Source organism: Camelus ferus, chromosome 22 (genome assembly GCF_009834535.1).
Source record: "Camelus ferus isolate YT-003-E chromosome 22, BCGSAC_Cfer_1.0, whole genome shotgun sequence".
Lineage (NCBI taxonomy): Eukaryota > Metazoa > Chordata > Mammalia > Artiodactyla > Camelidae > Camelus > Camelus ferus.
The window spans coordinates 5,134,284-5,149,218 of NC_045717.1; the positions used below are offsets into that span (position 1 = coordinate 5,134,284).

General features: G+C 43.9%; 1 protein-coding gene across 1 annotated transcript in view; it reads right to left on the reverse strand.

Annotated features, from left to right (window-relative positions):
* The window catches only part of NSG2 (neuronal vesicle trafficking associated 2), a 48,915-nt gene extending 39,933 nt beyond the window's left edge, over positions 1-8,982 (reverse strand). Inside the window, exons 1-2 of the mRNA XM_006183450.3 lie at positions 8,830-8,982; positions 7,750-7,900 (exon numbers count right to left, since the gene is read on the reverse strand). Coding sequence (XP_006183512.2) covers positions 7,750-7,878 — 129 coding nt within the window. The 5' untranslated portion in view covers positions 7,879-7,900; positions 8,830-8,982. The remainder of the gene's footprint in view (positions 1-7,749; positions 7,901-8,829) is intronic.
* Between the last annotated feature and the right edge of the window lie 5,953 nt (positions 8,983-14,935).

Sequence of the window (14,935 nt, forward strand, 5' to 3'; positions counted from 1 at the left end):
TCCACTCCCAGCAGAGGCTAGCTGCCCCGGCTGGAGTCACCACAGTGAGGCCCACAGCTCGGCCACTCAGCCCTGTCCTCTCCAGTGCAGGGACCCAGGCCAGCGCACTGCCCAACCCTTCTTGCGGCCTGGGGCCAGCCCCTGTGCATCCCACAGGAAAAAAAATCCTGATTCTGGGACTGAATTGATAATGATAACAACCACCACCATAATAACAACCTCACATTAAACATCTCTGTGCCGGGCGCGGTGATAAACAGTCGGCGTGTATTTTCTCATATCATCCCTGAAACAATTCTTAGAGGAAGATGTTATTGTCCTCTTAACAACAAGAAGACAAAGGGACAGAGTGGTTAATAAACTGGCCCAGGATCACACAGCAAGTAGGTGGCAGAGTTAGGATTCGAAGTCAAACTGCATTGCTCCAATGCATGTGCGTCTCCCCAGGCCCCCCTCCACCTGCAGGGGCACTGGCTCGCTCCACAGCGGTCCCTCCGCATGTGAACGTGAGCCAGTAAGTCATTTCAGCTCCCCGAGGCTGTTTTACCATCGGGGAAATGGAGGTGATTTTTTTTAAAAAATAGGAAATTTGATTCATGCTCATGTGAAAAAAAAAAAAAAGTATGAAAACTTTAGAGTAAAAGTCTTCAAACGGGCCCCAACCACCCCATCTATACTCCCTAACCATTGAACCGTTTCTTGTGTGTCTTTTCAAACCTGTCTTATGAATTATAGTGAAGCATACACACGTTTCCACACGTGGGGTCACTCCATATCATGCTCTTTAAAGCTGTTTTAACGGAGTAATGTGTCTGTTGCTTTTCCCACATTAGCACAGGCACAAAGAAGTCTGCCCCGTCCTCGTAATAATCACTTACTGTTCCACAACCATGCACCAGCGTTTACTTAACCACTCCAATCTCACGGAACATTCCAGTTGTTCCCACTATATACCTGTATATACACATATATACATATGTATATGCCTTTGCATACTTGAAAAAAATATACTCAGAGGATAAACTCCTGCCAGTAGCAAGCATACCAATCAAATGGGATACACAGCTTAAATTTTATAAACCATGTCCAAATGCCCTCTTAAAAAACAAATCAAATCATGTAACCAACCAGAGTGTAATGAGATCTGCTTTTTCCTCAGTATTAGCAACACTAGGCATTATCAAAAAAAATTTTTGCCAATCCGATAGGTAAAAAATTATGTTTCATTTAAAATTATATTTTTAAACTATAAAGAAATTGTAATATGCTTATTGGTAATTTTCTGTCTATTTTGCTGGAATCACCTAGAGCCTTTGCCCCAGTTCAGGGTGATTTATAATCTGTCTCTCGAGAGTTTCTGGAGAGCAGAACAAGGGGGCCCTGAGAGCCTGGAATCCGCAGAGATGTGCATTGTGTCCTCCCCGGGGAAAGGCTGACGGCTCTCTGATCTTGGGTATCCGGGAGAAAGAGAAACCCTCTGGCGAAGCCACAAGAAAAACCAAGAAGGCAACAGGACTCAGTGACAGGAGAAGCATCTCCTTTGCCCAGCATCCTTCGAGGTCCTTCCTGGTGGACCCCTACACCCCCACCCTTGAAACCCCATCCTTCTCAGTATGTTTCACATTTACAGTCATCCTCCAAAAACATCACCTTTGGGAGAAATATTCTGAATGTCCTTTGAAAGAAAGGAAACTCTATCAGTGAGCATTGTCTTGGTGCTGTTAGACAATTCTCATTTTTTCCTCACAGTAACCCTGTTAGGTAGATATTATGCACACATTACAAAAAAAAAAAAACCTCAGTGATGCCAAGCAACTTGCCTAAAGCCACACAGTAAGTAAATAGCCGCAATTTGAACCCAAGTCTCTAGGACTACAAAGTGCATGTAGTCTATTACAAAAAAATTCAAAGTGTGCCAATCATCAATAATTGATCTCTTAGTGTCTGCATTCCTTTCCTCCCACGAGCAGGTGAGCCAACCTCCCCTAGGACGTGCAAAGACTTAGTCATCAGTAGGGAGGGAAAGAACGGTTGCCCAGGACCTGGCAGCTGGCTCGCTGAATACGTGATTCGTCTGGGGCTTTGCCAAGGTGGGGCCGTGCCTGTCTGTGGCTTGTTTTCTGCGGGCCGGCCGTCCCTTAGCTGGCACTTCCCAGCACATGTACATGCAGATCTCGGCTGCACTGTTCTCTTTTGGTGTGTCCCAGGACAGCACTTCACTTCTCTGAGCCTGTTTCTGCATGGAGATAGTGCCAGCACCCTCACAGAGGGTTGTGGGGACATCTGGGTTATCATGGTTACTTAGATAAACCAAAGGCACATGCTGGAATTTGGTATCTATAGACTAATGTTCCAGCTTCTCAAGAGCTTGTTCCCATGGCCTGGAGAGAGCTACCAGACTGCTCAGGTTCAAGTATATCTCCCTGCCCGTCAGGCAGAGAGACTAAGCCCAGCTTTGTGCCAGGCAAGGGACAGGGTGGCTCGTTCAGCCAGCGTTTCCTGCTGCCCGCTGTGTGCCGGGACTAAGGCTACAAAGATGAGACGGAGCCAGGACTCTCAGGCCTGGTGGGAAAAGCTCCCAGCCCCACCCCAGCACCGAGCCCACATCAGTCCAGCCGCCTCCCCATTTCTGCTGCCACCGCCCCGGTGCCCACCACCCCGTCCCCTTCATGAGTGTGGCAGTGGCCTGCTAGCTCATCTCCTGCCCTGCACTCTCCTCTTTCACCACTCACAGGGGGAGGGTGGTGCTGCAGGAGACTCAGTAGCCTCTGTTTGGGGGAAACCTAATCTGGAAGATGCACTGGAAGGAAAGAGGAAGAAGGGACCAGGAGACCAAGCATGAATCTCTTGTCCCTAGGGTGGCCCACAGCAGCCAGAAGGATCTTCTGAAAATAGATCTGCTCCTGGCACTCCCCTTCTCTAAACCCCTTTTGAAAAAATGCACCAGGCCCCACATGAACTGGTGCCCATCACCCCTCATCTCCCAAGTCTCTCCCGCTCACCCCATGTGCCCAGCCAGCCTGACCTTCTGACTGTTCCTCCAGCTCCCTCAATGCCTGTCCACACGCTGGGCCCGCTGCCCCACTCTCCTTACCAACCTATCCTCCGGCTCCCAGCCAGGGCTCCTTCCTCAGAAGGACCTCCCCTGGCCACCCTTCCACGGTAGGTCCCTTTGAGTCTTACCCTCTGTTACAATGTAGCATCTTAGTTTCTCCTTAATAGCCCTTCTTGCAACTTGCATCTCTGAACCCCTACACCTGCGCTGGCTTGTTTGAAGTCCCTCTTCCCCATTGCTCCATGAAAGCAGTGGCCACGCCTGACTCTTCATGGCTGCACACGCACAGCCTCACGCAGCGCCTGGCACACAGAAGGTGCCCAACGAGACACGCTGGATGAGTGAGTGAGTGATTGAGGGAGGGAGTCCCTTCCCAGGGGAAGTAAGTGTAAACTTAGCTGTAATTACAGATGGTCAGGGAAGGAGTCCAGGAGAGCAGCCAGCTGAGTTGGGTTGAGGAAGATGGGCACTGGCTTATCAAGCAGGCAAAGGAGCAGGAAGGGCATTTGGGGCGGAAAGAATGGCGTGGGCGAGGAGGAAGAGCACGAAACAGCCTGGGGAGCGGGGAAAACACCAGGGCAGAGCTTCTCAGCCTCAGCACTGCTGACATTTGGGAGAGATAATTCTCTTTTTGGGGGGGGGGGCAACTTTTGTGTATTGTAGGGTATTTAGCAGTGTTCCTGGCCAATAACAGCTAATTGTCACACTTGTCACAGCCAAAACACGTCTCCAGACATTGCCAAGCATCCCTCTGGGGGAGAAAAATCACCCCTGGTTGAGAACCACGGCTCTAGGTAGTCCTGACATGCTGGAGTTCAAGGTGCAAAGTGGGGAGTGGTAGGAATGGAAGCCAGTGGGGCAGGTAACAGAGGGCCTGGAATGCCAAGGTCAGGACTTGAGGATTGCACCCGGTGGGGATGACGGGAAAGACCAGTCATCCGCGGGAGAAGGACCTGGTCGCGACTTTGGGGGCGCTACACAGGTGCAGTGCAGAGGACTGCTCAGAGTGACAGGAGATGGGGGAGGACAGGCAGGAGGCCGGCCAGCCTCCCCTCCTGAGGCAGGCGCCAGGCCCTCTAAGCCCCGGGGAGGGAGGCAGCCCTGCGGGCCGTGACATTCTCTCTGGGGGGGTCGCCCCAGGCCCCAGCTGCAGATCCAGGAGCGCTGGAGGAGGAGAAGCAGCCATGGATGGATGAGGGAATGCAGTTTGAGGAAGCACTGCCTGGGGGAGGGAGGCTCATGATTGAAGCCAGCACCATGTAGAGGGAAAAGCTGGGGTGTTGGGTGCACCAGGGTTCCAACCCCAGCTCTTCCTCTCTGTCTGTGAGGCTTGGGCAAATCACCCCATTGATCTGAGCCTCAGTTTCCCTATCAGTGAAATGGGTACCTCACACCCACCTCACAGGGCTGTTGGGAAGATTAACTGAAACCACAGCTGTGAATGCCCTGCCTGGCCCAGTGCTACCCCAGAGCAAGGACTTCAGACAGGCTCATCCTCTCCACTCCACTAGCCTCCGAAAGCTTTCCCCCAGAAACTCGTATTCCATTCCAAATCATCTTTAGTGAACAGATCTAAAGATGATTGTCAGTATTACACACGAAGCACACTCTGTATTTTACATTTTCAAGAAGAAAACCCATGATGTAACACTGGGGTCAAATACACTTCTTTCTGACAATGGTTTTAGCTTCAAGCCCTCACCGCCGGGCTGGACCTAATCAGAGAGCTGCCAGCTGTGTGAGGACCGGCTGCGCCTCCCCCACAGTGCTGTGAGCCCGGGTCCCCTCATTCTCCTCCCCCTCTACCCACGAGGGGGCTGAGGCTGAGGCAGTCTGAGAACCTCGCTCAAGCCGTCAGCAAGGTCAGCCAATAGAAGGTGGAGCGGTGAGCGCCCCAAGAGAGGTGGCTTCAGAGTCGGTGCTGGCAGCCACAGCACAGTTCTCAGCATTTGGCCTCTTGAGTGGAATTCACTGTTAACACATCTGTTCTAATGTCAGGGGGACGAAAACTTGTTGACGCTTGTAAATATTATGAAATCTACATCCTAGTACAGAAAACTGCTAATACAATTTTCCACCCAGAGAAGAGAAGACAGACAGAGGTCTAAGGGAGGAGAGACAACTCACGGGGGTTCAAGCTGTGGTTGATGACTGAGCTCATGCTAGACCCCAAATCTGGGGACTCCCAGGCCAGCTGGTTCCTTGTTCCTGCTGAGATGGGAGGTTCTAGAACAGCGCTGCCTGGGCTCTGGGTTCTCCAGACACTGCCAGGAGGCCCCCCAACTCTGGGCTTTAGGAAGTTACTTTACCACACCACGCCTGGGTTTTATCATCTTTAAAAATTGTATTAAAGTAGCAACTCCCTTATTAAGTCCTATTAACTATTGAAAGGATGAAAGAAAACTCTGTGTGTGTGTGTGTGTGTGTGTGTGTGTATACTTTGACTTACAACAGCATCTAACATTTAGGAAGCACATGACAATGATAATTATTCTCTCACGGCTAGTTTTGTGCCAGGCACTTTACATGTAAGACTACAACTAACTTTTTTCTGACCATTGTGAATCAGCTGTGACTCTCCCCACTTCACAGAGGAGGACACTGAGGTCCACCTGGTACCAAGACTTTGACATGAACATCAGAGGGAGTCTGTGATGTGCCCCTGTGGGGATATGTCCCTTTAGGGATTTGCATCTTTCAAGATGCATTGGTTTCCCTTTCCATGCATGCAGGTCTGCAAAGCCTTCCTGCACATCTGGATGGGATGCTCAGTGGTTATCAGGTGTGTCTCCTCTCTCAAGGAGAGAAGGAAGCCCTTGGAGGCGGGAGGATGGAGTGGGTGAGTAAGGACAGACAGAGGCCAGCTGTCTGGATATCTCTGGATGACCCACAGATGTGTGCAGAGTTAAGGGGAGAGGTTATCTCACCACATTCCCCTTTCTTTGCATGCCTCCCCAGAACGTTCAGATCTTCAAGGCTGAGAGATAAAGATTCTTCCTGAAACCTCTCAGAACCTTGAGAGAATATCCCCGCTTCTTCTCCCCAATTTCCATTACGCCTGCGATCAAATTCCAGCATTGCTGCTTACTCCCTCTGCGAGCTTAGGTAACTAACCACATTTCTCTGAAGATTGTTGCCTGCAAATGTGAATGTATAAGTCCCAGGTAATGTGCATCCAGCACTGTGGCCCTCAACTTTGGCTGCACACAGGAGTCACCTGAGAAGATTTAATTAATACTGATGCCTGGGTCTCACCCCCCAGAGAGTCCGATATAATTGTTCTGGGGTGTAGCCTAGATATTAGAATTTTCAAAAGCTCCCCAGGAGATCCTAACACGCAGTCAAAAATTGAGAACCTCTGCTATACAGGTAGCTGATGCCCAATTAATTGTCCCTTCACATTTCTTTAGTGCTAACTGCCTATTCAAATATTATTTTTAAGAGATCTCATCCGATTCCCAGGATGGCCCAGGATTCTTTATTTCTGCCACCCCTTATGAACATTTTTTGTATTGACAAACTCTGCACTTTCAAAAGACATGACTCAGCCTTCAGCCAATCAGCCAGCCCCTTTATCTAGCTTTGGCTCCTCTTCCGTTCATTGGATATAGCCAATTGGTTAAGACACACAATGCCCTCCTGGAGATGCCAATGAGAAAATCAGACAGATGGAATGATCCATTGTTCACTCTTCAGCCAGGGAACTCCATCATTTGCCTCCAAATCTATTGCCTATGGTGTGCAAAAGCTCACGCTGTAAAACCCCAAGTCCTCTCAGTTGGGTCTTAAGCAATAACGCTTCTCCCACCTGTGTCCGTGGGACAACCACCCCCGACTTTTGCATACATGCTCACCTCCATTCTTCATGGACTACTCCCATATCAGGAGATGTGCCATCAGCCAGTCACTCATTTCCAGCCACGCCTCCCCCAAAGACACTCTACTCCAGCCATGCTATTTCCCCAAAAGCTCTCCATGCTTTGCACATGTGTGCCCTTTGCCTTAAATGCCTTTTCCTCCAATGGTCTACCCGGGAGGTTTTTACTCACCTTAAAAAGCCAAATTCAAATGTTTTCCTCTGCAGCTTACCCAACATGCCCTCCCAGTCCCCTCTCTGCCACAACAGAATTTAATTGTTTCCACCCTTGTGCTCTCACAAACCTTGTAATGCTCAGGCATAGCATTTAGTGTGAGGCTTTATATTAATTTAAGTGTTATACTGGATAGGGATTTTGTAATGTGCCTTTTTATAATCAACTTCTAGCATAGGGAGAGGGCCTTAGCAGGTGCAAACTAAATGCTTGTTGGACTGCAGCCAATTCTCTGTCCTCAAATCTGTACAAGTCACTGTTTTAAACACCTCCCCAAAATAATCAAGGCAATTTTCTCTTTCATCATCTAGAAGCTCATTAGTATTCAGCTACTATGATAAAACTTTAAAAAGGAGAGATTAATTTTCTTGCCCGTGTATGTAAATGTGAACCAGAAAAATGAATAAACACTTACCATAAATCTGAAACAACACAAGAGGTGTCATGTCTCTGGAAGGAATAACTACATTTTACAAGAAAGGGAACATGTTTGACCGATGAGGGAATGAAAGGGTTTGGAGAGGTGGAAATTTTTTGCTGTTTTATTTCCTGAGATGGGGGGAGCACGAGGGGGGCTGATGAGGAGAGGAGCACCTGTTTTACCTTTTCCGGAGCAGGCAGCTGTAAGTGATTAACCTCCAAGGGAGTGATGAGAGGGACGGTCTGGAAGCCATCCTCAACTGAAGGCGGCTTGGTTCCCTTCTCACTGGGGTTACTGTTCAGTTTCACCATCCTTACGCCTTTCTTCCCAGACCTAAGGCAAGCAGAGGGATTCTAGTTACAGCGGGAAGTGAGGCAGGAAAAGAGAGGGCTGGCGACGGAGCAAATGACGCTGTCCTCAACAGCTCCACTCCGGTGGCTTCAGTGTACAGATCAGTCATCGATCTTCCACTAGATTCCCTGACATGATTCCCATTATCCAGTAAAACTTCTTTAATCATCAAAATATGCCACCTGCACTCAACAGCCTTCGAATTTGAGAAACTCAAGGAAAATCCCAGACTTACACACAAAATATACAATCTTAAATATATATATATCTCCAAGATCCTAGAGCTAATATAAATCATATAATCACAGTGAAAAGCTTATTCTTAGTGCAAAATTAAGCCCTATTATTCTGGGTCACCCTGCAGTATGACAAATTTCACCTTACCATCTTGGTTGCTATTTTATTATGTTTTTTCCCCCATTAATCTCCCCAAAAGACAATAAATATATTCAATGCCTTTATGTGTAGTGTACCCTTTTACATGATATGTAGGTTGTACAGGAGATACAATTTCCTAAAACAAAATAAAAGGGCTGGCTTGAACCTGATCCTGTTGTTCGGCCACGGAATGCCTCCATTTCCTCAATAGCAAAGGGCCATTTTTTTTTTTTTTTTTTTTTTGTTCCATGGAAAGTTAACAACCCCCATATTGCAAGATTGCCAGCTAAATAAACAAATCACATTTATTCCTCTCCTGCACTCTTGGAAGTCAAACGGTGCTCCCACCCCCACCCCACACCTCACCTCCCCCCCCCCCACCCCACCAGAAGCCCGGCACAACTGAATTTCTCTTGTCAGCCCTGCGGATGGAATGCTATTAGACAAAACAGGGTTGTTGTGGGGGTGAAAGGGATGGTAAAGGGTTGGAGGATATTGGGGAGTGGTTATAGCAAAAACAAATGCCTACTTACTGTGCAGCACTCTTGGGGGTCAGAGCAGATTCAAACCAATTTGAAGAGGAGGAGGACGGCCGGGAGTCCTCCCTCCTCAGCCCGAGCTTGTGGTGCTGAAAGGACAGCGCCTTGCGTGCGTCTGGATTGGGAGCTTCTGAGAGCGAGGCGCAAGCAAGCGAGAGCGAGAGCGGGCTCTTGGCAGCTGCCTGATCGCTCGCTCGCGCCCCCTCCCACCGGGGAAACGGGTTCCCACACCATCTGTCATCTGGCACCACCTGCTGTTTCTCATGCATGGCCACAACCCCAGCATGGGACAAAACGGTTTCATGAAAATGGGAGGGATTCTGGCCATTAAAAAAAAAAATTAATGTGCACCATATTACAAGGAATCCTTGAGCCTTTAGAAAAACTGGAAAAGGAGGCATATTCGTTAGAAGAAGGGACTACCTCCTAAGATCTTCCAGAGCGATATTATGAAACACAGAATTGTTCAGGACCTGTACTGTGCTCATGTTCTGATCTGTGTAAAGAGAGAAGGGGAACTAATATTTATTGAATATCTCTCATGCAGTGGGCACTTTTCCAGGCTCTTTCAGACTATTTCCCTCACTTGCAAATTGTGATTTCTAATAGCACCTACGTGACGGAGTTAGTGTGAGATGTGAGTGTGATAACTTGGGGAAAGCACTTAGCTCAGAGCAGGGTACGTGGCAAACAGTGCATAAGCCTAAGGTCCTATTCTCACAATGCTACTGTGATCATGCAGGTCAGCTAAGCTCACGAAGCTGATATAGCATCAGGAACTGGGATTTGAGCCCTGACCCATTGCTGTCGAAGCCTGTATGCAGTCCACAACGTTATGGGGCTTCCGGTTGGCATCTGGAATCAGAGAGGGCAAAGTCCTATGTGTCAGCTCTATGAAGTTCTGGCTGTGGAGATCTTGGACATTTCGCATTCACTCTCCAAGCCTTCATTTCTTTATCTCTGATGTGAGAATAATAACATGGGACTTTGAATCCACCTCCAACATGGTTCCAGGTCTTGAAAAAGTCACTACCCATTAAAAGAGAGAATCCCACTAACAGACAAAAACATAATCCTCCCTGTGTGCCAGGCACTGTGATGAAGTGTATGCATTGTCTCTGACCCTTCACAAGAAACTTCTGAAATAATAATAATATTTAACAGTTACTGAGTACTTACTACGAGCCAAGCACTAGTCTAAGCACTTACCTGTATAATACCATTGAATTCTCAAAATTACCTCATAGCTTAGGTACTGTTGTTACCCCCATTTTACAAAAGAAAAAAAAAATCAAGATTCATAAAAGTGACTGCCCGATGTCAAACAGCTAGTAAGTCACAATATTGGGAGTCTCTCTAAATTCAGACACTGATAAGACCACTATGATAAACAGAGGCACAGACCAGAAGACGAGTACTGAGAATCCATCACCCAGTCCTAGCCTAGGGACAGGAAGGATTTCCTAGAGGAAGTGTTAGCTTAGATCCGAGGATAAATAAGAGTCAGGAAGGCAAAGAGGGTAAAGACATGTACAAAGGCTTGGACAATTCCCAGGAATGCTGAATATTTCAGTCCGGCTGGAGTACAGAGTTCAGAGTTTGGAGTTTAAGCAAGAGACGAAATAGAAGAAGCAAGCAAAGATCAGGTGAGCAAAAGCTTTCCTGCATATTGTTATTAATCAGCACTCTTGTGGTTTCAAATGACAAGTTTGTGGAGCTATGTTAGATTGACACAAAAATACATTGGCTCAAGCAGTCCAACAGTAGGAACCGCAGACACAGATCAACTGATTAATTTGTCTCTCTTTTTCTCTATTTTTCTCTTTGTTGGCTTTATTTTCTCAGATCATTTTGCTCCATAAGACAAAAGTTAAGGTTAACAATAGCCTTCAGGATCACCTCTCCTTAATGGCCACTGAGATTCTCTTTCTCTCAAGTGTACTGTTTAATTCTAAAACATTTGGAGATTTTTCTAGATATCTCTTTTGTCATTAATTAATGCCTTATTGCACTGTGGTCAGAGAACATGTTATTTATGATTTTATTTCCTTGAACTTTGTTAAAACAGACTCTATGGCTCAGCCTACAGCCAGTTTTGGCAAACGTTTCATCTGCACTTGAGAGGAATGATTCGTCTTGAATTGTTAGGTGCAGGGTTTGAAGTCAGTGTGGTTAGAGTTACCGTATTGTTCAAATCTGCACACTGATTTTTTTTCATCTGTTTGTTCTATCAATGACTACAATAAGTGTGCTAAGATTTCTTACTATAACTGTGGACATACCTTCTTCTTTCTGATAGCTTTTGCTTTACATATTTGAGCATATGAAATCAAGCGTTACAAATTTAGAATTGTTTCTCCTGGATTAATCATTTTTTACATTATGAAATATCCTGTATCTCTACAACTTCTTCTTGTCTTAACATCTTCTTTATATGGTATCAGCATAGCTGTACCAGCTTCCTTTCATAAGTGTTTGTATGGGAAATACTTTTTCATCTTTTGATGAAATCTTCAATCTCTCTGTACTCTTCTTATATTTGAGGTATGTCCCATGCAAGCAGCATATACCTGGGTTTTGAGTTTTATCTAGTCTGAAAATCTTTTATCTTTTGACTGAATTATATACAGTGAATATAATTATTAATATACCTGAGTTTAGTCTGTTGTCTTACTATTTTTTTTCTATGTGTCCCATATTAAGGTTTTTAATTCCTTTCTTCTTCCTTTCTTACTTTCTTTTGTTTTATTCAGATATTTTGTTAGTTTTACTTACATTTGTTTTTATTCCTTTCTTATTACTTCAGTCATTAACTTAGAGATTGCAATCTACAACTTTGATTTATTATGGAACTAATAGAAACTAATATTTTTACTTCTCAGACAGTGCAGAGACTTTAGACCAATTCAACCACACTCTTCTACTTCTGCGATCCTGTTGTTATAAATTTTATATTATACGTATATGGAAAACCCATTATAAATTATGTTTCAATTATTTTATTATCAGTATTCATTTAGACTTACCCAGATATTTATCCTTTATATCAGTTTTTATTGCTGTCTGCATTTCTGGGCTTCCGTCTAAGATTATTTTTAAACTAAAATTTATTCTAAAAGAGAATGCTCTTTAGTATTTACTTTAATATAGACTTGTTGCAATAAAAGCACTTTAGTTGTCTCATTTCTGATCTTAGTAGTTTGTTTCTTTCCTCTTTTTTTTTTTTTTCTTTGTTACCTTGGTGAGAGGCTTATTAATTTTATTGACCTTTTAAAAGAATCAGCTTCTGGTTTCATTGTCTCTGTTGATTTTACTTTATTTCTTCAGATATTTACTGGCCTCATTTTCTCTCCTTTTTCTGGTTTGCTAATTACCTGTATGTCACACCTTGTCCAATGTCTCTTACGGCCTGTTCCTGTATTGTCCATCTGTTTTTATTTTTCCTCTCCATACTAAATATTTTCTATCTGATCTGTCTTCCACTTCACTAATCTGCTCACCTCTGTAATCTTTATGCAGTTTTTTTTTCATTTGACTTAATCCAATTTACTGTTAGATCATTTGCTGAGTTCTTGATTTTGGTTATTACTTTTTTTTCTAAATAGTCTTTATAGTTCTTTTTTTTTAAATCAATTTCAGGTCTTTGGTGACACTCTGCATCTTGTCTTTTTTTTATATATATACATTACCCACATAGATTTTAAATCCATGTTTGATCATTTTAGTACCTGTATCACATGTGAATCCCCACTTATTACCTTTTTATTTCTCCCTTGTCTTTTAGTAATTAGCCTCTGGCATGCCTATTAATTTGTTACCGAATGTTCTGCACTGTATGTGAAGGCTCTGGATACTGCTGACTTCCAACAACAATAACTTACTGACAGGAAGTTACACAGGGGTAAATTCACCTTGATCCAATTAGGGCTTGAGATCATTAGAGGCGGGTTTCAGTTCCTGGAAGGTCTGGTCTATTTTGGGTTTGACCAGTCCCTTGGGGCTTTCAAACAGAGGCCTAGGGCATTTACCAAGACTCCTCCTCCAAGGCAGGCACTGAACTCCAGTTACTGTTTCTGCGGCACCAGGGGCCTCGGATGTTCTGCATAAGTCCTTTAACCTCTTCACATCCACTTCACATTTGGGCCCTCCATCTCAGGTACACGTTAGGAATCAGAAAACATCTTGAGGGAAAAAATTTGTAGGGAAAGTTGGGCTCTCGTCTCAGCAGCTCCCTCCTCCCGGATCTTGTCCCTTCCAGTCCTGGGTATCTTGGCAGCAATGAACTCCAACGTCTGACTCCTCAGCCCCAAGAGTGGAAAGTACAGGGTTCCCATAAAGCCTCTCTGCTGCCACCACACCCCGACTCCCACACACAATTTCTCCTATTATTAACATCTGCCATTAACATGCTAATTTGTTATAACTGATGAGCCAATATCGATACATTATTATTAACTAAAATAGGGTTTACTTCGTGTTGCACATTCTATGAGTTCTGGCAAATGTACAATGTATCCACTCTTACACGTGTGTAATATATCCATCATCATGGTACCATACAGAGGACTTTCACTTATGCTCTGTCTACTCATTCCTCCCTTCCTCCATCCAAACCCCTGGCAAGCAATGACTACAAATTTCCCTTTTTCAGAATGTCACAGAGTTGGAATTTTACAATATGTTACCCTTTCAATTTTTTTTTCAGCTTTCTAACTTATTAACTTATTTTTAAAATTATTTTCTTATTCCTCACTCCCTTATTTTTAAGCCCATTTTTCTCTGTTTGAACTCTTTTGGACAAATATCTAGTTTATTGATTGCTTTTTTTCCTGTTTGATAATGAGAGAAATTAATGCTATTATTTTAATGTACCTCTGATTAGTGCTATTATTTTATTGTCCCCCTTCAAATATTATGTAACTGAGGATTTGCTTCTCTGACTCAAGAGTTATTCAGCAAAATAGTTTTGTTTCATTTTAATTTCGAAATGTTTGGTTTTCATTGCTGCTAATTTATATCTCTTGAGACTAGTTTCTGGTTTTATTGCATGTAGTCCAAGAGTGTTTTCTGTATATATTTCTGCTTTGAAAAATGTATTAAATTTTCTTTGTTACCTAACATATGAACCATTTCTGTTAAAACTCACTGAGCATGAGGAAAGAAGTCGTATTCTATATAAATTTTTACACATAACTATTAAGTCAAGTCTGTTTCTTAAGTTATTTAAATCTTCTATACCTTCACTGATTTTTTTCACTTCCTTGATCTGGCAAGAAATGAAAGTATTTCCCATAACTATCATGATATTTCTTCTCGCATTAAAGCTCCATTATTTGGCACACAGTTTCATGATGCCACATCTTCTTATGAGTTTTGCGTATGGATGTAAAATAACCTATTAGTCCCATTTTAATGTTGCATGATTGAATTCCTTTCTGTGTAAAATATAATTGCAAACCCTTCCTTCTATGGTTTCTATTTGCTCCTCCTCGCCTTTTGTAATTGGGCTTTACATCTTGACTAGGTCACTTTAAGTAACCTTTTTTAATACGAGAATTTAACTCTTTACAATTACCTTTTACCGTGACATGTATTGTCTCATTCTTGCTTTAACTTCTATGGTTCCTTGCACTTCCTTCATTGTATTCCTGTAATACCCTTTATCTACAGCAACCATATGTGAACTGTTCCCCCCACTCAGTAATTTGGAAGGCACAAATGAAGTTTAAAATTATGTCTTCAGTTATTTTTTTAATACGTCAAAACCAGATTTCAATAGACATTCATCTCCCAGCCTTAAAAATAAAACGAATTATTTTGATCCCCACTACATTTAAAACGAGGTAATTTGCTCACATTTATTCCTTCTCCTTTCCTGCTTATCATTTCCCCCATATTTGTCAGATGTGAAGCACAAGTTTTTATTTTCACTGACGCACATTTTCCCATTTTATCTCCATTTCCTGAGACACTCTTGTCAGAATTGGGAGTGGGAGAAAAGTGAATACAATGTGATTCTTTTTTCCAAAGGGCTCAATCATGTTTTATCCGAAAACAATTATTTTACATATGGAAGTTTCAAAGGATCTGTGAGGCTTCT